Raw genomic sequence first — 24,859 nt, forward strand, 5'->3', positions numbered from 1 at the left:
AACTTTTAAATTACTGAATTTTTATCATTTTTTATTACACATAATGTCTAGGTATTTTATTGTTTTTTTGACTTTAGTCAAAAAGAAAACTTTTTCAATTTAATTAATAAAATTAAGGAATAGGTACAATTTAAGAAATTATTTAAATATAATAAGAAAGTTATTTTGTGCAATAAAGAAAAATCTACAAACGCTCAATGCGGTCTTTTTTTCGTTTCTAATAATTTAAAAAAAATTCAATAACAGTACTGAAAATAATAAATTAAAATTTAAAGTTTAAATTCTAAAATGTCTTTATTAAAACAATTTAACGATAACAAGAAAACAGTAATCATTTAAACATTGAAAGTTTTGACACATTCGCATACTCTCTCTCTCTCTTTTTCTCTTTCTCTCTTCTTATTTAATTCTATTCTTCAAAACTAAATTATTTCTGTGTATAATGTTTAATATACAGCTTATTATTGTACATAAATAATAATTAAAATTTTCAGTGAAATTCAACTCATGATTTTGAAGAATATCTTGAACGTTTCTGCGGTGATGTTACTGGATGTCTGTATGAAACATGTTTTCTAAGAGCATCGCGAGAGCGTGATACATGAGAGCAAGCTGCACAACTGTAAGAACTATTACTATGCGTTTCCATGTGGACTCTTAGATTATACTGATTGCTCAATTGTTTTCCACAAACTAGGCAAGTTACACTAGTTTTGTTGCAAGTTTGTGAGGTTCTGTTAGATAGTGATCCAGAGATGAATTTTAAATTTGTATCTAAAGTTGGAAGCAGCTTTGAATTATCTTCAATTGCATTTGAATCATCAACAAGTAGAGACGATTCTTCAATTACATTTGTCTTATAATTAGTCTCAATAGATTTAATAGGAGTAATACTTCCAATCACAGGCTTCTTTTCCCTTTGGTTCAGTTTTGCATTTATAGAATAATAAGGCTTCGTTTTTACACTATATGACATACTATCCAAATCGTTTGACAACTCTCCTTCTATGCTGTCCACAGCATAATTGCTAGATACAGATTCCATTTCTGAATTTAGATTACTGTCTTTTACTTCTGTTTTTATTGTCGTATTAGTCGCATCTTTATCTTGAGATGGATCGACGATCATTCCATTGTCGTAAGTTGAATTTATCTAAAGTAAAATATTGTTTTGAATTAGGTTGATAGGAAAAAAAAAAAAAAATTAATATTTATTAACAATAAAATATTAGGTAAAAGTAGCATGAACATGTAAATTTCTTTTTTACAATTGGCATTCTCATTTTTAATTGACAATCATTTACTAATCTCTCAAGCTGGTAAAAATAATCAACATTACATTATAAAATAAAGATATTACAAAAATCAGTTTATGTGAGGCACAACCAATCCACCATGAGGAGAAAGAAGGATCAGTACATTGTCAAACCAGCTTGAGGGATTTGAGTGGAAAAATTAATATCATTGGTTATGTTAGAGCTGGCATGAATGAATACGAGATAATAATACTTATATTTGAAAGAAATCTCCATGGGTACATTTAATTGAAATTTTAATTTAAATTTTCAAGTCTTATTTCTAGTCCCTAAGTGCTTGCTATCCATTAAAAATGTAAAATAAAAATCATGAATAATCTATTTTAAATATACCTGTAAATTCATTCTATGGGATAAAGTTCCATGGGATGCATCCACTTGCATTTAGTTGCAACACACACAACGATTCTTGATCTCATGGATATCGTTTTTATTCATTATCGTTCCCTTGATGCACATATGAATATAAAATGTACTGGCTAAATCCTGTGTGAAGTACTTCTTGAGGAACGACAGTGAATGTATTTAAGTGACCTGAACAAAACAACACGATCATAGGGTGATATAGAGATTAGAAAGGGAACAAGCAATGTTTATTTGCAATTTGTTTTTTGTTAAGGACAACTGGATTGACTATGTAAATACATGGGACCCATTAATTCTGCTAATGAGGTGGTGGTGCTACTACATTCTATATATACTTATTATTATTATTATTATTATTCAGGTCCTAAATAAATTAGGGTTTAGAAAAAAGAAATTCATTTTACACGCTTTGTGCGTTAGCGAAATTTATAATTACAAATTCATCAAATTTTAGCGTCTTTATAATCATATAATATTAAATATTCATTTTACATAATGATTTTTTTTAATATCAATGTAAATTATTATTATTAGTGCACTAAACACCTCAATAAAAGAAAACTACTTTGTTAGCATACTTTTAGTTTAAGGATATAGAAAATACTCTGAACAAACAAAGCAAAAATAAAATTTATTCTTTCAGAGAATTTGCTTTAATTAAAAATGTTCCAATGTAGAATCTTATTTCTGTTCCTCCATGCATTATTGTTTTTCTTAGTTAATAATAAAAAAAATCGTTTACAGTAACAACAGTTTTTCATTTATTAAAAAGAATTAATAAAGAATTATTCATATAAAAGAAAAAAGTTAAAACTAAATTGTTATAATTGGATTTTATTAATGATCTGTAATAGCTTCTAATAAAATTTAAAAAATTTAACTGAAAGAAGTATGTGAATTTATATTTGCTATTATAAACGCAATGGTGTGATGACAAAAGTGATATTGGAAATTTCATTAAAGTTAGAATTTGAAATAATTAAATTTTCATGCTAAAAGGACGTACCCCTGTAATATCTGCCAATCCACGAATGTGCAAAGTGTCTGCCATTGCCAAAAGTGCAGGTAACTGTTCCTGATATATGTTTACTTCTCCATTATACATAAATGTGACTAATGCACATAAATTTGAATATTCCATGCCTGGTAAAACAATAACGGGATGCTGAGAAGCATTCAAGTCCTGAAATTTATGCAAAAAACATTAAAACAAAATCATTTTCATATAAATATAATTATCCATTTTCGCTTCTTATCAATTTATGAAAAATTCTAGCTCGCTCTATTTATAATAGAGAATACAAATTTAAAAAAGTTTAAATTTCTTAAAATGTTGATAGTTTAAATAAATACATTACTTTAAACAATTCTTTGAAGTAAAAACTACAAGCTGAAAGAATTATCCTGTGAGCATGAATGTGTCTGCCACCAGCACTTAAGGTGACGTCAGTAAGAAGACCTCCGTCCAATAACTTTGGTAAAGAACTCAATAGTGTGTTTTGGAAGTTATGCCAGCGTAAGCAATACTTTTGACCTTCCATACTTCCTGACTTTTCTCGAAGAAAACAAAATTTACAAATTAAAGATATTATTTAAAAATTATACAATTACATGTGCATTGCATGAATTGTATCTCATAATCTAACATTTTTTAATTATAAAAATCTAATCGTCAAATATAAAATTTCACAGAGAGAAATAAAATTATAAGAATTATTAAATACTTGATTCGTAAACTTTATGAAACAATATTTCTCAATGTGATAAATTTAAAAGAAAATTATAAATTTCAAGGTTTAATGAAAACAACTTACTTTTAACGAAAAAGATCACTTATTAAGAACCAATGGGTCAACTGTTTGCGATCCAGCCAAATCTATAATTGTCCTGAGCCACGGCTGGAGGAACTTGGCATGCTATGTTTATCCCTTTCAAATTAGTTGATGAATTTCAAATCAAGTACTAATTCATAAATATTTCTTCTAAAATATAAAAACAACTTTTTCTCTACTTTGGTAGCACGTAAAACTAATAAATTGTTGCACTTAAAAAGTGGACATTTAAATTTTGACCTTGTGGAACACAAAACTATAGCTCTTTTTCAATTTAAATGTCATTGTCACAGTCAACACTACAATATCATTAGGCCCAAGCAGAATGGAACTTCTAATCATCAAGCCTCAAGAATAGATTCTCGAACGTGATGCATGAAATAGGAAAGGACACAAATATACTTATATCTATCTTTTTCTATCCCATGTATTATGTTTGCGATTCTTTATAAAGCTTAAACGCTTAAACCGTAAACTTCATATGATCAGAGACTATGAGAGAGAAAAGGATAGAAATATATTTTGTTTCTTTCTAAAAAAAGGAAAAAGTTTAAACGTGCAGTCTCATGTTGGCAGAAAGAATTTCATGAGAGTGAAAAGGATATATATCTGATTGTTTTTTCCACTCAAGGTCAATGTAAAATAGATTCCTGACGGGAACGGGAACGTTAACACAATCGCATTATCGCAATCGTAATAATGAGTAAGAAAAGACCAAACATATATTGTTGTCCTTCTCTTACTCATTCTTACGATTGTGCATTCCCTTTTAAGAATGTTGGTCTTCACACATGGGACCCTTAAAGTCACGTGACGTAATTTTTTAAGATGGCGGAAAATGTATTACAGTTTATATGAAAGTTATTAAAACTTACTTTATTTTCGAACTGTATATATTTTTATGTACATACATTGTTTGAGTATTTATACTTATTATATATTTATAAAAATTTATAAGCAGTGATAATATTCAGTTATTGCTTTTTATGTTTTATTAAAGACAAATTTGTCAAAATCTCATTATGTGACTATAAAAAATTAAAATATTTATTAAACAACTTTTAAAAAAATGATATTTTAATTTTAATAAGCGTAAAAAATGTACAATTTGATTAAATGGACAAAAGCATTCAACTGTCTATTAATTATTTTGGGTTGTTACGTTTTCGTCAACACTGCTGAAATTCGTCAACTACCATTCTGTGATCATGCCACATCAGATGATATTTCACTACACAGGTAGTTTATTTTAAAAACTTGTAAATATTTTCAAAATGTACATAATTTATAAATAACTTTTTTTTAACAATAAAATAAACAAAATATTTAAGAAAATCAATTATTATTACGTATATTGTACATTTTGCAGATTGTTTTACCTAGATTGATGTATTGAAATTTATATTTAAAAAAATTTTTTCAGTTTCTTGTTCGTTAGTACTTTGGATGGGAAAGTATCTGCTCTGAATGCTGCAGATCAAGGAAGAAAAGCATGGACTTTAGATTTAGGAAAAGATCCAATGTTATCATCGAATATTCATCAAAGAGAAGTAAATTAAGAAAATGATATAAATATTTTATTTTCTTTCTAATTATTTAAATTGTATTGAATTTTTTTTATCTAGTTGAACAATCATGGGCAATGGGTTCGACTAATACCATCATTGAATGGAGGACTATATAAGTTTGATGGCGAAAATTTGGAAGCAGTTCCTTTATCTGCAGATCAGTTATTAAAATCTTCATTTCGATATTCTGATTTGGTATTTTCTGGAGGAAAAGAAACTCGTTCATATGGTTAGTAATGAAGAAGAATAATTTGAAATAATGTTAATTAATTTTTCGTATTAAATCATTAAAAATGTTCTAATAGGTGTTGCTTTTTCAACTGGTGAAATATTATATACATGTGATGTTCACGGTTGTAAAAATACGACAGACGGTGAATCTTATATGAATAAACAAGTACTTATTATTCAAAGGCATCAACAAACTATTCGAGCTGTTGAATCTCAATCTGGTCATGAAAGGTTATTAGTTTTCAAGTTATAACCGTTATTAGTTTTCATAGCCATATTTGAAGAATAAAATTTATAATATTCATTTTATTTCAACAGATGGAATTTTAGTGTTGGACAACACGGATTTTCACTACCGCCAAAGACACATTCCAATTGTCATAAAAGAAAAATTCCTCTTGATATTGAAATAAAAGTAATTATTCCTGAAGGACTTGTATGGGCCGTTGACAAAAATAATCCTACATTAAAACTATGGGAACATAAGGTTAATATAATTTAATCATATTTATAGTAAATACTATTTATTAAAAATTTTTAAAAATATAGACTCTTTTAAAATAAAAATATTTCCATAGTTCAGTTCTCCAATTGTTACAATATGGCAAGAAGATGACAATAATGAGAGTGAAGATAATTCTGGTTTAAAGGAAATTAATTTATTTGAGAATAATAAAAAATTATCTGATCCTGAATTTTCAATGAATCCTGGACTTTATTTAGGCATGCATAACATGCAGTTATATGTTCAAGAAAATCCAAAACTGAAATCAATACTGGATCCCCCTGTTACAGTTAAAGAAATAGCTCCAATGTTCCCATGGAAACCTTATCCTGCAATTGGTATTAATTTATATTTTATTTTTCGAATGTATTGTTGATAATTAAAATTGCTAAAAATTTATTAAATTTATTTTAGCTTTTTCAGAAGAAGATAAGGAGAGGATAGAAAATAATATTTTAATTGAGTCAAATGATGATGTTCAGTCTACTGCTTTGTCTGTTTTGTACAGTTCAAATTATATAAATGGTATGTATGTATATATATGAAGAAATTGTATAATTAAATATAGAAATTGTTTTTTTTTTTCATATTTAGGTAATGGATTTTTTTTGTATTCCAAGCAACAGTTATTCATTAATAGTAAAAATCAATGTAATAATACAACTATAGTAAACAAAATGAACCCTACCGAAACACAAAAGTCTTCACTAGATGAGTTTGAAGAAAATGAAGAGGACACCTCTGTACCTGTAATTATAATTTCCCTTTGGTATTGGTGGTAAGTGTGCAATTTTTAATTTATTTCAATAGGTATTGTTTGTCAAAATTAATATTTTATTGATAAAATTTATTTACATTTAGGAAAGAGGTACTACTGATTTCAATCACAACAGCGATTATTTTAAATTTTATGCTTACACAAAGTCTTTTTAATGCCACTGCAGTTATTAAAGACGCTCTCCTTCCAGTAAGATTGATTAATTAATTTAATTGGTTTTTAATAATTGTAAAATTTGTTTCCAATTGAAAATTTGTTTCTAATTGCAGCCTTGTATTATTGAGACTCATATAGAAAAAAATGAAGAGAGTCAAAAAGCAGTTGTTGATAATGGTGGCGAATTCATTTCTCGTTTTCTCTCAGACTATGAACCTGTAGATTGCCTAGGCAAAGGTGGATATGGAATTGTTTTTGAAGCAAAAAATAAAGTAGATGAATGCAATTACGCAATTAAAAGAATAACTCTACCCAATAGGTAAACATATTAATTCCTTGCATAATTGACTTACATATTATTTACTCATCAATCTCTAATAAGTATGATTTTTATTTATGTAGTCGCACCTCTAGAGAACGAGTTATGAGAGAAGTTCGAGCTCTTGCGAAACTGGATCATCAAAATGTCGTACGCTATTTTAATGCATGGATAGAGTGCCCTCCTGTTGGTTGGCAAGAAGAGCTTGATCAATTTTGGATAAATAAGAACAAATTTCCTGGCAGTGATTTTATTTCAAGTTCATATCTTGATGATGTAAAATCTTCAACTTCTATTCACATTAATGTTGCACCTAGTGACCAATCTTCTGTGGATAGTGCTTTTGAAGCCTTGAAATTAAACGATAAGGATAATGATTCATTTATAGTTTTTCAAGCTCATGAAAGTGACCAACTACAAGAAAGTGAAATATCTCGAGAATTCACTAATAATTACGCGAGTGAATTACAACAAGAAGAATCAGAATTATCCAAAAATGTTGAAGAATTAATTGTCAGTAAAGTTCACTACGATAGTACAGAATCTATCGTATTTCAAACGAGCGAAAAAAGAAAAGCTTCGGAAAGCTTAAATATTCAGGATAAAAAATTTGATAAAAAATCTGCCAAAATGTTTCTATATATACAAATGCAATTATGTAAAAAAATGAGTTTGAGAGAATGGTTGAAGGAACAAAATAAATCCAGAGATACTACTCGAGTATTAAATATTTTTCAACAGATTGTCAATGCAGTGGAATATGTTCATTTGCAAGGTCTTATTCATCGTGACTTAAAGGTAACTTTAATTAACTTTAACTTTTATCAACTACAAAACGATTTTCACAAATAACAAAAGGCAATTAAAACTTAATAAATTTTAGCCATCAAATATTTTTCTGTCGTTTGATAAAAAAGTGAAAATTGGAGACTTTGGATTAGTTGCAATGACAGAAAGTTCAGATGAAATTCATACGCCGTGTGATTCTCCAGAAGTAACATCACAAGAGGGAGTTCAGCATACAGCAATGGTCGGGACTCGCTTATATATGTCTCCAGAACAAATGGATGGAAAAAGATATAATTATAAAGTAGATATCTATTCATTAGGTATTATTCTTTTTGAGCTATTAACTCCATTTTCAACTGAAATGGAAAGAGTTGTAGCTTTGACCAATTTGAGAAACTTGATCTTTCCAGAAACTTTTCAAATTCAATGTCCAACAGAAGTAAGCAATTATTACATGTCTTTCTTTTTTTTTATTAATGTTTATTTATTAATTTTGAAAAGAATCAAATATTGAACTTATTTCATTTACAGTTTTCTTTGTTGAAAATGATGCTGGATTGTGATCCATCAAAAAGGCCAACTACTTTAGGAATTAGATCTAGGCTAACTACTTCTAATAAAGAAACGAAAACGAATAATGAATTAAATGCAGATAACAATGAAAAATTTCATTTCGATTGGCCACAAATGAGTAGAAATTCTTCGGGAGCGGCAAGCAGTAATACTAGTAGTAATACTGTTTCATGGGAATTTATATCGTAGACATGCTGATGTTATTATTTTTAATATTATTTTTAAGAGTACCTAATTTATTGAATAGATTATACTTGGTCAAAAGATACTTTTTCTTTACGTCTATATCTCGCATTGACTATTTCTTCATATCTTAATAGAAATGAATATTGCCTTTCTTCTACGCGTACACTATTCTTGTACTGCAAACTCAACATTTGTGGAAATTTTTCTATTCTCATTGATGAAAATTGTTCTGCACATATTAATTTTTATTCTAAAATTCAAGTTTTTATTTCAAGTATATATAAAAGACATCAATTTTAAAAATATGTAAATAATAATTTCTTCAATTATTTTGACTAAGTATGACCCTTCAATAAATATAATAAAATAAGACTGTAGGCAATTGATAAAAGTGATAAAAATAATGTATATTTACAATTTTAAAGAATGAATGAATGATTAAATTTTAAGTATATATGAATGAGTATGAATACGAGTAATGTTAAATAATATTTTTTAGTAAACTATTGTATGAATGTTAAGTATGAGTGAAAAATATGGATTTTATAATTAAAAATAAAATTTAATTTATTTACCGTATTAGAGACCTGTATCAATTTTTTGAATAATTTATTGACACTCTTGTTACTTTCATATTACCCAATTATATATTACAGTATTGTAGATTTTATCTTTTAATTTCACCTACTTTTTCTCAATTAATTAGATTTCTGATGAATTTAAGTTTTGATTAATACTTGACAGAGCAAGATTAATAGGTATTGTAAATGAATGAATATATTTAAAAGAAGATGGGGTGATTCCGATCACGTTATATTGTTATATTCATGTCGGAATAACCCCAGTTTCTCCAAATTTGTAAATAATTTCTATCGGAATGTGTTTATTAAAAATAACAATTGCAAAATATCAGAGTATTTAAAAAAAGTACCTACTGTATATTATATAATAAAAATATCGAATGATTTTTTACATAAGAGTGTATTGGTTTTCTTTCTTTATCTTTTACTTCAAGTTCAATACGAATGTTTACAAACGATTAAGCACACTTTGTATCGATCGCAGTTTTTCAATTAATTGTCCTCCATTTGGTTTACTAAACAGTGTAGTCAGACATTTCGAAATAACGTCTTGGCACTTTGTAATTATTTTGATCCTAAAAAATTGCATTGGTTATTAAACATTAAGAAAGTGAAAAACTTATTTTACAAGTTTATAATGATTTTTACCTGTTAAAGTTATTAGTTATAGTTGAATTGGATATGAAGTAATTAACTAGATTCATAGTTGATTCAATTAGATGGAATTCATTGCCTTCGTTTAGCCACGTGCGGTTATTTCCTCCAATCATTCTAATAAAATAAATTGTAACATTGTATTGAATTATAACGTAAAAAGTATTTAAATACTATAGGTTTTTTTTTTAAAATATTTTCTTACTTATCATAGTAATCTAGGAGATCTTCGATTGGGATTCCTAATTGCAAAAGTCCTTTAATTATATGATCATTCGAGATTTTCAATCGACAAGCTCGAATTTCCAATTGTTTTAATAAAAAGTCTAGAAAAAGATAAATAAAACTTTAATAATAATTAACTATGTTGTTTATTATCAAAATAACAACTCATACCTATGGGAAAGCAATGTGGACTTCCAAAGTAATCTTGTCCAAGTTGTTTAACTTTAGTCAAGAGAATTACTAACTTATCTTCAGATGATGGAGACGTGGCGTTTCTTAATTCTGTACCGAAAGAATAATAAATAACACTAAATCATGTATAAACAATAATAATAATATGAATACATATGAAAAAAAATATTACCATTATCAATTATGTTGGTCCAAATTCCTTGAATTAACATTGAATCCTGATGTCCTGAGCAATGTATGATTGCCAATTTACACTCCCAAAGTTGAAGTGGTTCCGCATAATCTTCATATAACTGAAAAACATATTTTTCATTTTAATTTTCCACTACAAAATTTTATTAACAATACATTTTTGTATGTAATTCTATTAAAAATTAATATGTAGTTAGATTAAATTAAAATACCTGTGTAATATCTAATAAGGAAGAATTCAATCTTATCTTTGCATCTCGAACAGTGGCAGGATCAAGAATATTCTCTTCATTTGCAATGGTTTCCAGTATCTGAAATTGAATTAAAATAAATTGAATTCTTTTACAAGAAAGAAAAATATACTAAAAATATTTACACTCGAATAGCGGTAGCAAAAGATTTTATTTATAGAAATAAATACCTGTTGCTGAATTCTTGCTATTTCAACTTTGTCTTCCAGTTCTCGCAGAAAAACTCCAAGATAAGGAGCATACCCTGCTCTGTCACTTCGCATACAAATTACTGCACGAGCTAAATATTCGACACGTTGAGTCAAAGGAACGCCAGTTCTTTAAACAAAAACCACACGGTAATAGATAGTAATCCCCTTGAAAGGTGCAGCTAATAATAATAATTGTTGATGTTGATAAATGCATACCCAGGTTTTGTAGCCAGTGAATCCAAGATTTTGGCAGCTCCCGCGTGATTTTTGTTTCGTTCATAATACTGCCATAATAATTCTGGTGCTCCAACTCGTATAAGATATGCTTCCAAGGAAGGAGCAGCGAGTGCGATTAGTTCTCCATGAAGACCTTTTTCAATCATCCACAAATAAATTGAAGCATGTAAAGTTTCACACGAGGAATGCAATGCCTCGTCGATAATCTCGTGTAACTGTAATTAAACATTATTTCAATAAAAAATAATTGATTACCTACTTTATTTCGATAGTAATCTATAATATGACTGTTACCACATCCTTTGCTGGTGCATTAATCCCTGTAATACTTCGAATAGGAGGACCTGGTTTGCTTGGAATTGTTGGATTCAAAGGATTAGAAATACTTTGATTGTACAGATGATCCAACATTGCAGTGAATTCTTTATAAATCTCTAACCTGTTGGAAAATCTGAGTTTAATCATCCAACTCCACAGAATATTATTTCTTCTAAAATCAAATAAAAATCATACCGTTTCGAATAAGCAGCATTGCCTTCATAATCTTCAATTGGCTCGTTATTTTTATAATAATGCAATGCAGCATTGTTTGGATCAATTCTTTCTGAGCAACAAAGACAAAGTTCCAAAACACCGGAATAAAATTGACAAGCTACAAACTGTTGACAAACAGCTGCCAAATTTAATCTTGGAGCAACTTCTTTACACAACTAAAACATATTTTTAGAAATAATCATTTTTTAATGCTTTCTTGTTAAATATTTTTTTTATCATTGACACCTTGACACTAATTTCATATTCATAAGCAAAGAATTGATATTTTATTTATTAAAAAGTTAGTAATACGCACCTTAAGAGCAGACTGCAAATACGTTTCTTTTTCCTCGGAATTTGTACAACTTTTTGCTTTTAGAATAATTTCATTAGCCTGTTAAATACATGACTAAAATTATTACAAAAATAAAACAAAATAGAGTGTCTAATTTAAAACTCCATACCTTTGAACAAATAGCATCCTCGCTTCTATACAAGTTGGGACAGATTTCGCGTAATTTTGTACTTACTGCATCAACTGAAGCATTATCACCTAAGTAACTAAAAAATAATTGTTTCTTCATAATATAAAATTAAGTTTGCAGTACAATAAATAAATCTTAATAAATCTATATATCTTAATCTTAATAAATTTAAAAAATTTCAAAACTACATTGCTACAAAAAGAAAATAATAATTTCTCACCTATCAATCAAGTGAATAATAAGCAAAGATGATATTTCATGGCCGATTAAAATTAAATCTCTAAATGTCGCAGTCGAGAACTGATTAATTTGTTCCTAAAATATTTTTTAAAAAAACCATATAAATAATCTACTTAATTTTAAAAAAATAACAGTAGAAATTATTGAGATAAGCGTTAGTTACCTTTGAAAGGCAATTAACTATATTCTGAAGTTGATTTTCACAAAGAATTTTCCAAAGACCAAGAATCTCACAAGCATGAGTAATAAAAATTTTCAAAGCGTCTAAAGAATTTCTTTCCTCAACAATTGGTTCATTGAATTGACTTATTTCAAAGCCGTTCGTCATATTTCGAGTTGAATTATCTCTAAAACTAAATTACTTCAAATTAACATCTACAATTTAATATACAATTTTTTAAAATTAATTGAAAAATAAATGTTCGGTCTTTAATTATTATTAAAAACATACTGTTTAGAAATGTAAGTGTTTTTGTTCAAGAATGATCTTAAAGCCTGCAAATGTCCCAAAATCCATCCAACTTGGTTAGATGACACTGTACTAAGAATCTAAAAGCATTTCATAGTAAATGACAATAATAATAACAATAATATTTTTTGTTGTATAACAAATTTAAAAAAAAAAATTTTTTCACCTGGCATTTGTTATTAACAGTTTCTTGTTTAATGCATCTTAAATTCCAAAATGGTCTGAGCAATCTGCCAACATAAAGATATAGGCCTCCGTGTTTTCCAGAAAATTGCTGCAATGTCAAATCTGTGGAAATACCCATTTGTTGAGATCTAAATATAGAACGAGATTCTAAGCCTTGCATTCTGGGTGTTGATGTCCGAAGATCTGCATTTGGAAATCCACTGTGAATCTCCATGTTTGATACATTGGAAATCCTTTGTCCTCCATATAAGAAAAATGCTCTTGTTGCCCATTCGGATAACTAGAAAGATTTAACAAAATTCAAAAACAAATCAAATTGGATAAAAAATGTAAGAATAAAATATTATAAATATATGAATAAAAACACACTTGAACATTTTGAGAACTTTCAAGAGTAGCTAAAATCAAACACGTAGCACATGCTTGTTCTGGTGATTGTGATTGGAAATAAGCTCTGACTGGTTCTGAATCAGGTCCACGCTGTTTTAAAAGAAGCTGCCGAAGAATATCCACTGGCCGTTCTTGAATCAATATTATTGCTCCCTAAAATATTAAAAACTAATTATACTAATCATAATAAAAATAATATTCTTAAAAGCACTTATTTTTTCCACATTTATTTGCTTACAATTTGAATTATCTAGATATAAATTTCATGACGGTGAATAAAATTAATGTCCACTTACTTGTGCAGTTAAAAAAATAAATTTCCTAGGTGGTTCCATATGTTGCCTCACTAAAAGAGGAGGATCTCCTTGTAACCCATTAAACGTCTCTATTTGTATTGCAGGTTCGCCAAGAATTTCTGCCATTGACCAAACTGGGCTGTCGAGTGGAAGAATGCTTTGTGTTTCAGCAAGATAAGTGGTGAAGGGAAAAACATCATTTGTTAAGCACCATACAGTTTCAGAATCTCCGCCACAGGTCAATATTAATGTTCCTAATAAATTATAAAAATATTAAATTACATTTGCTCAAATTAAAATATTTCTTGAATAAAATAAATTTAACCTTTTCTATAATGGGCCATTTGAACTTTCCTCGGTCGGAGAACTGGAGCATTTGCTGCATAGCCAGGCGGTAATCTAACATGAATTAATTGAAGACCCTGTGGTCTACTGCAAGGATTTGAAACTGAACTACAGCTAAAATAAAATCTAGTTCCTGTTGCTGCTACTGCAACTAAATTCAAATGTTGCGATTCTGATTCTGTAATAACTGATATACTGACCAAGGGCCGAAAATTATTACTATCAAGGGTTCTATAACAAAAAAAGTGAAAAAGTGAAAGTTGTTAAATTATTAAAATAATTAAGAAATAAAAACAAAATACCCACTTAACAGCATGAACTGAATTTTGTACAAGAGTACTTTGTGTCATAGTTGTAATTTTGGATGCTCCTCCATTGTCAATGTCCCAAACAGTTATACTTCCTTTATCTCCAAGAGTAAACAAAATATGCCTCGTGTCATCTACCGATATTTGAATAATTGATTCTTCTTCACTTAATGCAATTGAAACGAATGAAGGAACTAGAAACGATAGTGGACCTTCCGAGTGATTTAATTTTTTACAACGTTTTCCAAACCAACTGCTTTCCGCCTAAAAATAGTAATATAAAATATTTTTTTTTATTTTATGACAAATATTATTATAAAATTAATTTTTTTTTACTTGATAGTATATTTCATAAAGAGATCCATTTCTGCCGCCAAGAAAAATTCTTCCACTATTTGTATTAGCAATTGTCGTAATAGCGACTCCATCAGTGGCAACTGTAAAAATTGGCTCTGGAACTAACTGTATTTCTCCTTGAGAACCTTGAATGACAAGATATATTTTTTTTAAAAAACTGTACATAATATTTAAACAATTAACTTTAATATTAGAATTTACTGAAATTTTACCATTCTTCGTTTCAGTTAAAGTAACACCAAGGACAGTTATTTCGACAGTAGTTGTTAAAATGAGTAAATATTTCACGTAACTTTGAAATATTCCAGGTTTTGGTTTCACCAAACCAACACTAATAATTGTTTCGTTCAATCCGTCAAAGTACGCCACATCAGATCTGTAGATAATTAAATATTCAGTTATTATAGTTTCAATTCTATTTATTTTTAATGTAAAACATACTCATTTTCATAAGACCAAACGTAAATGTCACTGTCAATAGTAAGCCACGCTTTCGAAATATCCGTAAAAATCCCCATCATGCAGTGGCATTGCATATCTAAATATATATTATGGAAAATTCATTCAAATTTTAAAATAACTGTTATTATTTCATAATTATATTTTTTATATTAATAAATAAACATAATTTTCAAAGGATACGTCCAAAATGTTCCATAACTTCCGACGGTAAAGGAATTTTACTGTGAATTTTCATGTGATTTACATTTAATAAATTAGATCCATTTAAATTTGGATAATCATATACATCTAGACCGCTTACTGTTGAACCACCTGCAAATATATATTAAATAAAATAATCACATTTAAACAATTTTATGTTTGCTTAATTGTATAAAAATAAAGTTATATTAATGTAACATTTTTTTGTCTACTGTACCTTGTGCAGTATATCTCATAAGATTAATTAAAGACGGAAAATTACTGTCTGCATTAATATGTTTGTCTACCATTTTTCCTGCCATTTCCAAGGAATCCAGGTGAATTTTCAGTGGCTCCATTTTTTCTGTAAGAAACATAATTTAATTTTTATATTTTTTTTCAATTATAGATTGATTTTTCCTAACATTTGAAATAATGATTTAAGAAACCAATTATTGCATCAACTGTATTTCTAAAAGATAAACTTTCTAATGAATCAAAACTTGTTCTACCTAAAATGAAAAATTACAAATAGAATTTGTAAATAATTAAGAAACTAAGTAGAAACACATGAGAAAAATTATTGTTTTTAAACCGAGTGCATTTAATTGTCCAATTAAAAAAAATAAATATAATATCATTTGAAAATATCTACAAAACTTTTTTTAAAAGTTTATCATCAGTATATTATCAAAGAAATGCAAAAATTCAAAATGTGAGGTTATGTGAAAAATAACAAGTATATCAGTTTCAACAAATACTTTTCTAGAAAATTGTATATAAATTAAAATATTTGAAAATAATTACTTACTCGGAAAAATTAAGCATAAACTTAATTTTTAATATTAATAATCAGGTAATAAAAATCTACCGGGCGGTAAGCGCCGATTTCGATTGATTCTAACTGTTGGGTTTTCGTTTTTTTCATAGAAAGGTTTTTTTAAATGCTTGAGGCTGTGTTTACATGCTTGCGTTTAAAGGAACATTCAGACCTCTGTTGTAACTTGTCTGCCTGCAGGTTGCCATGGAAACGTACAAGTGTAAGAGAGTTAGTGAATTTAAATTTAGTCTGAATGCTTCTTTAAGGGTCAACGCAGAATGAATACGGATACGGGAACAGGACTTGCGAAAGATAATGACAGAAGCTGTCTGCGTCCTTTTCTTTCCAATGCCCTGTTTCCGTATGCGTATCCGTATTCATTCTGCGTTGGCCTTAACGCACATTTTAGCGTTTTCAGGCCAAGTCCACAATTGACAAACTTGATCAATGCATAGCCTTTGCAATCTTGATTTTGCATCTTTTCATTGATCACACAAGGTTGAGTCTATTGTGAACTCAACCTTACGTTTTCTGCTGCGACTACATCTTAAAGGTTAATACACATATTGCGATTGAGGAACAAAAAAATAATTATTAAAAAATAAAAATTATTTTCAATTGCATAAAGTAATTTCAAAATTTATAATTATTCAAATATGTATATATAAGCTTTTTCATTAATTAACATAAGTATTATTGTCTTAAAAAATCATTATAAAATTATAGATAGAATTGTTAAAATTTTTGAAATATTAGACAAAATTCGTCGGTAAAGAAGGATGAACAATTGAAATTGCTCTTGTTTTGTATGCGAGTGTGAATGTTGACATTCAACATGGCGGCTGTCGTCAGTGCTGTGCTGTTTCGTGGTGAGTTTTCTAATAATTTCTATCTTATACAATTTTTGTACACTGATAAATGATAACAATTAATTTGTTATCTTAATTACTGATGACTATAAAATTACGACATTTTGGCGGTTATTGTGAGTTTTAAATATCTTAAAGCCTTCCGTAAAAAAGTTAGAATTTTAACCGACGACAATGTATTGGACATCTCCATTCTGCGAGCATTATTTTACCATTATAATTAATTATTTTCTACTGTTTACCATATTTTAAACATTTTTATTGCCCTTTTCAAATTATTCAAAAATTCATGTTTATTTTTGTTTTATTTAGTCTTATATTTACAATTTCTGACCCCAAAAGGCTCATTCTTAATGGAGTGTGTTACTCCATTCGATATTATGATTCAACTCACTGTATGCACATCAAAATTAATGATTTAATTAATATTACTTTTATTCACTTTAATATTTTAGATGCTCATTTTTTAAAATATTTTATAAATATGTCTAATTCATAAATTTTACTTTTATGAAAAACTTATTTTTATCCAATTGCATTATTATTGAATGACATTCTTTAATTTTATTCGCTTTTCATTTTATTTTCAAATAGGTATTTAATTTATTAATAGATGAAATTAATGAAGTAGTGATTATACATTTTTTTAAGAGAGTTATCAATTTATTTGAAATGTTTCGTTATATGTCAAAAATGTTTATATGTTCTTAAATTTGAAAATTGTCAGTTGCGAAAATAGAACTTTCGTAATAGATTTTTGTGTTTTTTTTGAAAAAGGAGAAAATTATATAGTTTGATATTAGAAAAATTGAATTATTTAGAAATAAGATTGAAATTGAAATTGAAATTGAATTTTGTAATATTATTTGTATTTCATTTAAAGCAATGAATTGTGACGTGCATATTTATTTCTGTTTTCAGTTTGTGTAACTGTTAGTTTAGGACATTTTTGAAACAAACGCTCAGTATAAATTCAAGATAAAAAAGCTGAAGAAAAACGAAAAACAATTTTTGAAACGACACAACCACATTCAGCACGCATTGAAGACATCTGAGGATTTTTAAGCCAACCATTTATTCTTTAAATTACCAATGTTTTTAATCGTCTTCTTTTATAAAGGATGACTGATCTTTAAGAAGAAAAATTTTGGTTATTCTTGAATATACTAAATTTAAAAATTATCAAATACAGTTGTTATAAATAGAAAGTATCAACGGTATAAGATGTGCTGAGAATTTTGTACACATGATAACACTGGTATTAATTGTATCGTTCGTTTATATATTTGTGTCGCGATACGCTTTATGAGAAGGACCTATATACACAGTACAGTGACCGTGATTTGCGTTCGAAGAATTGCTACTCTCCTGTCAATGCTACTTATACAACACCCAAATTGAGAGTAACAATTTCGCTCATTCTGGTGCTTTTTGATCGGCTATCGATGATACGTATTGAAATACAACAAATACCTTCCTTCCCACTTCCTGGTCACAAAAGAGCATTTGCAGCAATTTCTGCAGCATTTCAAAGAGCCTTTCTTCCTCATTATTAAGTTCTCGTAAAGTCGTAATAGCAAACGAAGATATAAGGTACCAAGAACCATTCTGTGATATCTATGTTAACACTTAAATAATTGAAAAGACTAAAATTTCTAAATATAAGTAAATAAATAAATAAATAAATAAATATATATATATATACCTATCTATCTATATATATATATATGTAGATATATATATATTGAGTGAGAAACAGACGCAAACTTATAAAAGAAATTACCTAATTGTTTCGACAAACAAGTAATTAGCAAATCTAAAGAGACCAGCATCGACTTTAAACAATGTCAAGTAATCCTCAATGGAAAACGTTCCAGCCGCCGATCATGAATTCAGATCCAGCAATCCTTGAATACAAGTCTATGGCCATAACGAGTCCCAAAGCTTTACCTCTGCCTCATCAATCCACCAATACTTATCGAAATGGAACTAACTTTAGCGGTGATCATTATATGAATTCACCCCCCGATTGTGGAAAAAACTCTTCAGTTTATGGAACTTTCCCTAATTCACAGTCACCACGAAATGGGTCCGCTAGGTTTCCCATAAGCACATTCACAGGTATGGAAAGTAACTTCACTGCTGAACCAGCTACTAATAATTCTTCTTATCAAGATCAATCTGGAAATCAAGGAACACGCGAAACGGGAATTATTGAAAAATTATTGGTAAGCATTATTATTCATTTTTTTCATCAGGGTTGCCACAGGTCAGGAAAAATTCAATTTTTAAAATTCATAAGAAAACTCTCAATTTTTAAGGAATTTAATTAGAAATTTTAAAAACTTTAATAATTCGAATTTTCTTCTGAAATTAGTTACATTTTTAATACATATTTCATTAATTATTAAAAATTATGCATTTATAGAAGAATTTTAGTTAAAAAACCTTTTAAAAGAATTGAATTTTGAACAAGTTACAAATATACCTAATTGCAGAAATTTAATTATTTTCAAAAGTAATAAAATTCTTCACAAAAATTCAATTATGTTCAAAAATTATTAAAAATTCTCGTCAAAATTTCAAGTATCTTTATAAATAATAGAATTCTTCTCCGAAATTTAATTATTTTCAAAAATTTTCATTAAATTCTCGTTATGATTTCAATTATCTTTATAAATAACAAAAATCTTCGCTGAAATTCAATTATTTTAAAAAAATTTAATAAAATTTTACGCAAACAAATTTTTTTTATAAATAATAAAAACTTCCCATGATTTCAATCATTTACAAATTTTTTATACATTTTTTCGCAATAATTCAATTATTTTTATAAATAATAAAACTGTTCTCAGTAATTTAATTATTTTCATAAATAATAAAACTCATTGCAGGATTTTAATTATTTTTGATACAATTTTAGTCGAATTCCTTAAAAAAAATGTGATTATTCTTAAAAATTTTATTAAAATTGGTCAAAAGAATTCAATTATTTAAAATATTGTTGATAAAATTCTTTATTTTGAAAAATTTTATGATAATCTAAATTATTATAAGTTGTTTAATTATTTCAAAAAGGTTTGAATTTAAAATTTTTGGAAATCTTCGTTTCATATTTTTTTAGAGTCAAAATCAGTCAGGAAAAAGTCTGGAAATCAGGGAAAAACAAAATTAAATATTTGTTGCAATCCTGTTTATTCTCTTAAAAATGAACGTTTTTTTTTCTTTTTTATCGCAGCATTCTTATGGATTTATTCAATGCTGTGAAAGACAAGCGAGATTATTCTTTCACTTTAGCCAATTTAGTGGTAATATTGAACATTTAAAAATTGGAGATCCAGTTGAATTTGAAATGACATACGACCGTCGAACTGGTAAACCGATTGCTAGTTTTGTCAGTAAAATTGCTCCGGAAGTGGTGAGTTTGTATATGTATATGTGGAAAATTTGCAAAATTTCCAATTTTTTACACTCTTTTCATCGACTAATTTTTACAGGTCTTAAGTGAAGAACGAGTTACAGGAAACGTTACAACAGAACTTCAAGCAAGTGGTGACTCACAAGGGCGAATTAGTTATGAGAATAGAGGAGAGTGTTTTTTTTTACCTTATACCAAAGATGATGTCGAAGGAAACGTCACTTTGCGTGCAGGTGATAAGGTTTCATTTCAAATTGCCACAAACCAACGGTGCGTAAATAATAAAATAAATGTCAAAATGTTAAACATTGAAATTTGTTTGAAATTTTACTAAAAAGGTAATTTTGCTTACAGAGGGAATTTAGGAGCCTGTCATGTTCGACTTGAGAATCCTGTTCATCCAGTACGTTATCGTGGAGTGGTGTGCTCGATGAAGGAAAGTTTTGGTTTTATCGAACGCGCTGATGTTGTAAAGGAAATATTTTTCCACTTTAGCGAAGCTAAATCTATGAAAGATGAATTAAGATTGGGAGATGACGTAGAATTTATTATTCAGAGTCGTAATGTAAGATCAAAGCAAATACTAGAAATTACTAGAAATTACCAGAATTTATTTTCCTTATCTTTCATTTGAAATTTAATTTTAGGGGAAAGAAGTGGCTTGTAATATAACAAAATTGCCACCTGGATCTATTGTTTTTGAAGAAATAAGCACCGATGTAGTTAAGGGACAAGTTATCAAGCCTTTGGAACGAGGTAACTCAGCTAGACATCAAAGTGATCCGTTGCCGGGTAGGATACGTTATCGAGCGCCAGATCATTCGGAGGTAGAAGTACCATTTGGTGATAAAGACCAGAAGGGAGATTTCACTCTCAGGTTTGTTAAAATTTACCAGGCAATTAAAAAAGTTGCTTAATTTTTGAAACGAAATAACATTTTTTGATTTGCAGACATGGTGATTGGGTTCAATTTAGAATTGCAACGGATACTAGAGATCAGTTGAAAAGAGCAACGGAAATATCACTTTTGCCTGAATCTTTTACTGTCTCTGGTGAAAGAAGGGAACAGGGTATGATTGCTGCTCTTAAAGACGGATTTGGTTTTATTCGTTGTGTAGAACGGGATCCCAGACTCTTCTTTCATTTCAATGAAGTGCTAGATGTTGATAGGGAAATCAGTGTTGGTGATGAAGTGGAATTTACTGTTATTCAAGTAAAAACTTTATTACATTATAACTATTTTCAGTACTAGTGGAAATAATAATTTTTATTAAAACTTTTTTCTCTTTTTCTTTGCAGGACCCTTCTTCTTCATTTTCTAATAGCAGACAAAGTGCGATTAGGTTGAAACATCTGCCACCAGGTAGTGTTCAATTTGAAACAGTCATTGAAGCAGATGTGTTAGGTAATGTTATTCAGGATACCAATGGCAACGAACCAGGATTAATTGGGTACCTGAAGGATGGTCAACAAAAGAGCATTATTTTCTTTATCAAGGACTGCGACCCAAAAAGTATTCCAAACCTTGGAGATAAAGTAATTGAAATATTTACTGAGTATATTAAAAAAATGTTGTCCACTATAATTTTACACTTGTTTTTACACTTTATTATTCAATTTATTTCTTCTCTGGCAGGTTAAATTTAGCATCTGTCAAGTGAAACGAAATAAGGAACTTGTTGCCGTAGACATATCGCAACTGAATTCCACATCTAATGAAAAAACTACAAATGGAACCAAAAAACCAAGTGGACAAACTTACCAAGGATTTATAGCTGCTCTGAAGGACGGATTTGGCTTCATTGAAACAGTCAATCACGAAAAAGAAATATTTTTTCACTTCAGGTGCGGCATTCTTGAGATTCAGGTGCTCTTTTGAGATTCAACAATTTTAATAACAAGTTAATTTTCTTTTAGTAATTTTGAAGGCGATGCTGCTACACTGGAATTAGGTGCTGACATCGAATGTACAATTAATTCAGCTAATGGAAGATCAACAGGTGGATGCGTTGCTGCTGATCATGTGAAAATTTTATCCAAAGGAAGCATTCCGAGACCGTCAATAGTCAGCGAAGTATTGGACGGAACAGTTCTCAGACCATTGAGAAGTGCTAATCCTGAACAGCATGAGTATGCAGGTTTAATCAAAATAAATCCATCAACAGAAGATGAGGAAACACCGGAATATGAATTTGGTATAATGGGCTTGGTAAATAAGCGGGAACTTTTACAAGCTGGTGATCCAGTGCAGCTGCAGGTCGACTCAGAGGGTCACGCTTGTAATATTGTTGCTGTGCGCAAAAAACGAAGAGCAACAGTGGATGCTGTTAAAGGACCCTTTGGATTTCTAACGTATGAAGTAGATGAGGGTAGAAAACTGTTCTTCCATATGAGTGAGGTTCGAGATCACGCAACTCTTCAACCAGGAGATCAGGTGGAATTCGTTTTGGTAACAAATCAACGAACTGGAAAATCTTCAGCCTGCAATGTTACGCGTTTAAGGTAATGTTTTTCACCATGTTTCTCACCATGTTTCTCACCAAATAATAAATTAAGTACTAGACTATTTTTTATAGAAATACTTGTCAATCAAGAGTATAAAGTGTTGACGAAAGTGCAATTTTTTCAGTGATGCGATTCAACAAAGACCTGAACGTCTAATAAGTCGGTTGAGAACAATATCATTGGATGATGCTGGTCCTAAATTAACTGTAGTTAGACAACCACGAGGTCCTGATGGAACTCGTGGATTTGTGCAAGAAAGAACGCTGCATATTCCTGGTGCCATTGAAGAATAAAATTGATCATACCTCCAAACGGTCACTTTACCAGCTTGTATGTATATTATTTACTTTTAGTCCGCGCATATTGGCGTCGAGATTATTACGATTATATAATTATTATTATTATTATTATTATTATTATTATTTTTAAAAAATACAAACGTAAGAATGTTTGCCAAATTGAGACTAATGTGACAACAATAATAATGGTGGTAGTCTGAAAAGCAGATGATACATTTTCCAACAGTTAGATATATCTCATTTTTAAAAAAGTACCTACTTCGAAGAAGGAAATGTTTATTAATTTCAATTTAGTGTGTTAAATCATTATATGAATATTGAAACACTGAGAGATGAATTTAAGTTGCACAAACATTATCAAAATATTTTTTTTTTAATGGAAAAATTTTAAAGCAGTTTCGATAGAAAGTGAAAAACGCATTAGTTTTGTTCCAGTATTAATTCATCAGAGAGACATTACAAAATCGATTAGAATTGATGGAAAAAGCATTACTAAAAAAAAAAGATTAATAAGTGTCACGACAGTCTTTATAAAAAATATACTTAAATGTTAAAACAATATTTATTTATATGAATTTTCTTTTACATTGTAGAAACTAATAATAAAATGTCAGTTGTATCTCATTGACAGTTGCTTCACGCACTAATTTGAGAAAAAATTTTTTATACAGCTTCATCTATATGCATTTTTACTGGTCTACATTTGTTTCACGCACGTGTTACCAAATTAAAACTTGTACATAACGTACAAATGTGGACAAGTGAAATAACATATGATCAAACCTGTATCAATGAAATTTGTCAACTTTATACAAAAAAAAAACAAAAAAAAAAAAAATGTTATTGACATACCTAGTTGCTGCTTGATTTATTACAAGTTCTTCAATTCATAAAACATAATATGTATAGAAAAAAAATGAAAGACTAGACTTTTTAAATACATTTTTAAAACATTTCTTCTGTTAAAATTTCTTACAAAAATGTATTTATTATTTCAATAGTAATTTTTTTTCCTAAACATGAATCACATTAAGATATTAAAAAAATATTTTTCATTAATTTTACAAGAAATTTTCATTAAAATCAATTTCTTAGAAAAAGATTGTAATTCAATTATTTGAACTTATTGGATTTGTCAGTTGTTGAAATTTATATTTTTTATAATTAAAAACATATTTTCCCAGTCTCTTGTTTGTCAACAATGTCAAATTAATAATCAAAATTTTTATTTACAAAAAAGAATATTTTTTGTATATTAAAAATATTGTTATACATTTAATTGTATAATAATCTTAAAATTGAAACCAGCGAAAAGTCGTTGATTTGATTTGCTACTTATTTATAAATGCAACTGATCCGAACAGCGTATACTTATATGCTAGTAATAAATCCATTATATGATATTTCATCAGCGTGTATAAGCCGTTTGATTCAGCTATACAATAATAATTGCAAATTGGCGATTTTTCACTGGTTCAAAGTTTCACGATAAAAACGGCTATTGGCAAAATAACCTTTACTTGGAAAAAACTTGCCATTAGGGAATGTGTCATT

The 24,859-nt window shown here is 28.5% G+C and overlaps 4 protein-coding genes across 8 annotated transcripts; 2 read left to right on the forward strand and 2 right to left on the reverse strand.

Moving 5' to 3' along the window:
* Positions 1-275: 275 nt before the first annotated feature.
* On the reverse strand, positions 276-3,940 carry LOC122499110 (modifier of mdg4). 2 transcript variants are annotated; one of them, XM_043607204.1, is made up of 4 exons: positions 3,497-3,940; positions 3,041-3,237; positions 2,689-2,865; positions 276-1,153 (listed from the first exon to the last, which is right to left on the reverse strand). In XM_043607204.1, the coding sequence occupies exons 2-4, from the start codon at positions 3,221-3,223 to the stop codon at positions 506-508; spliced, it is 1,008 nt and encodes a 335-aa protein (XP_043463139.1). In that variant the 5' UTR covers positions 3,224-3,237; positions 3,497-3,940; the 3' UTR covers positions 276-505. The 2 variants fall into 2 exon arrangements, with proteins under 2 accessions (XP_043463139.1, XP_043463138.1); XM_043607203.1 differs by having other exon boundaries at positions 3,041-3,232; positions 3,497-3,934.
* A 403-nt stretch (positions 3,941-4,343) lies between these two features.
* LOC122499112 (eukaryotic translation initiation factor 2-alpha kinase-like) lies at positions 4,344-8,933 on the forward strand. Of its 2 annotated transcripts, none has more exons than XM_043607209.1 (13): positions 4,344-4,753; positions 4,938-5,064; positions 5,140-5,311; positions 5,388-5,544; positions 5,632-5,800; positions 5,892-6,156; positions 6,242-6,343; positions 6,413-6,596; positions 6,680-6,785; positions 6,866-7,071; positions 7,155-7,869; positions 7,955-8,299; positions 8,392-8,933. In XM_043607209.1, exons 1-13 carry the CDS (start codon positions 4,614-4,616, stop codon positions 8,620-8,622), a joined length of 2,919 nt encoding a protein of 972 aa, XP_043463144.1. In that variant the 5' UTR covers positions 4,344-4,613; the 3' UTR covers positions 8,623-8,933. The 2 variants fall into 2 exon arrangements, with proteins under 2 accessions (XP_043463144.1, XP_043463143.1); XM_043607208.1 differs by having other exon boundaries at positions 4,345-4,753; positions 6,233-6,343.
* A 552-nt stretch (positions 8,934-9,485) lies between these two features.
* Positions 9,486-16,361, reverse strand: LOC122499111 (nuclear pore complex protein Nup154). 2 transcript variants are annotated; one of them, XM_043607206.1, is made up of 26 exons: positions 16,206-16,361; positions 15,633-15,758; positions 15,395-15,526; positions 15,194-15,290; positions 14,965-15,128; positions 14,732-14,877; positions 14,394-14,659; positions 14,068-14,318; positions 13,743-13,996; positions 13,426-13,599; positions 13,037-13,336; positions 12,853-12,950; positions 12,565-12,754; positions 12,382-12,476; positions 12,141-12,237; positions 11,993-12,070; positions 11,656-11,852; positions 11,437-11,581; positions 11,122-11,357; positions 10,885-11,032; positions 10,676-10,774; positions 10,444-10,564; positions 10,251-10,361; positions 10,060-10,180; positions 9,849-9,971; positions 9,486-9,775 (listed from the first exon to the last, which is right to left on the reverse strand). In XM_043607206.1, exons 2-26 carry the CDS (start codon positions 15,751-15,753, stop codon positions 9,649-9,651), a joined length of 3,891 nt encoding a protein of 1,296 aa, XP_043463141.1. In that variant the 5' UTR covers positions 15,754-15,758; positions 16,206-16,361; the 3' UTR covers positions 9,486-9,648. The 2 variants fall into 2 exon arrangements, with proteins under 2 accessions (XP_043463141.1, XP_043463140.1); XM_043607205.1 differs by lacking the exon at positions 16,206-16,361 and having other exon boundaries at positions 15,633-15,771.
* A 593-nt stretch (positions 16,362-16,954) lies between these two features.
* Positions 16,955-24,261, forward strand: LOC122499113 (cold shock domain-containing protein E1). 2 transcript variants are annotated; one of them, XM_043607211.1, is made up of 12 exons: positions 16,955-17,083; positions 18,005-18,676; positions 18,888-19,311; positions 20,322-20,501; positions 20,581-20,771; positions 20,856-21,066; positions 21,149-21,378; positions 21,453-21,714; positions 21,801-22,037; positions 22,138-22,346; positions 22,419-23,003; positions 23,131-24,261. In XM_043607211.1, exons 3-12 carry the CDS (start codon positions 18,928-18,930, stop codon positions 23,297-23,299), a joined length of 2,658 nt encoding a protein of 885 aa, XP_043463146.1. In that variant the 5' UTR covers positions 16,955-17,083; positions 18,005-18,676; positions 18,888-18,927; the 3' UTR covers positions 23,300-24,261. The 2 variants fall into 2 exon arrangements, with proteins under 2 accessions (XP_043463146.1, XP_043463145.1); XM_043607210.1 differs by having other exon boundaries at positions 18,005-19,311.
* The last annotated feature ends 598 nt before the right edge of the window (positions 24,262-24,859 follow it).

This window comes from Leptopilina heterotoma, unplaced genomic scaffold, assembly GCF_015476425.1.
Source record: "Leptopilina heterotoma isolate Lh14 unplaced genomic scaffold, ASM1547642v1 Lhet_166, whole genome shotgun sequence".
Taxonomy (NCBI): domain Eukaryota; kingdom Metazoa; phylum Arthropoda; class Insecta; order Hymenoptera; family Figitidae; genus Leptopilina; species Leptopilina heterotoma.

Coding starts and splice junctions, on each gene's coding strand:
- LOC122499110 (XM_043607204.1), bottom strand. CDS start 3,223: ATGGAAGGTCAAAAGTATTGCTTACGCTGGCATAACTTCCAAAACACA. Junction 2,866..3,040: donor ACTTCAAAGAATTGTTTAAA/GTAATGTATTTA, acceptor CATAAATTTCAG/GACTTGAATGCTTCTCAGCA. Junction 1,154..2,688: donor GATTGGCAGATATTACAGGG/GTACGTCCTTTT, acceptor ATTTTACTTTAG/ATAAATTCAACTTACGACAA.
- LOC122499112 (XM_043607208.1), top strand. CDS start 4,614: ATGTACAATTTGATTAAATGGACAAAAGCATTCAACTGTCTATTAATT. Junction 4,754..4,937: donor GATGATATTTCACTACACAG/GTAGTTTATTTT, acceptor AAATTTTTTCAG/TTTCTTGTTCGTTAGTACTT. Junction 6,157..6,232: donor GAAACCTTATCCTGCAATTG/GTATTAATTTAT, acceptor AATTTATTTTAG/CTTTTTCAGAAGAAGATAAG.
- LOC122499111 (XM_043607205.1), bottom strand. CDS start 15,771: ATGTTTCTTACAGAAAAAATGGAGCCACTGAAAATTCACCTGGATTCC. Junction 15,527..15,632: donor TATGAGATATACTGCACAAG/GTACAGTAGACA, acceptor ATATATTTGCAG/GTGGTTCAACAGTAAGCGGT. Junction 12,477..12,564: donor TAGTTAATTGCCTTTCAAAG/GTAACTAACGCT, acceptor AAAATATTTTAG/GAACAAATTAATCAGTTCTC.
- LOC122499113 (XM_043607210.1), top strand. CDS start 18,928: ATGTCAAGTAATCCTCAATGGAAAACGTTCCAGCCGCCGATCATGAAT. Junction 19,312..20,321: donor GAATTATTGAAAAATTATTG/GTAAGCATTATT, acceptor TTTTTATCGCAG/CATTCTTATGGATTTATTCA. Junction 20,772..20,855: donor CAAATTGCCACAAACCAACG/GTGCGTAAATAA, acceptor TTTTGCTTACAG/AGGGAATTTAGGAGCCTGTC.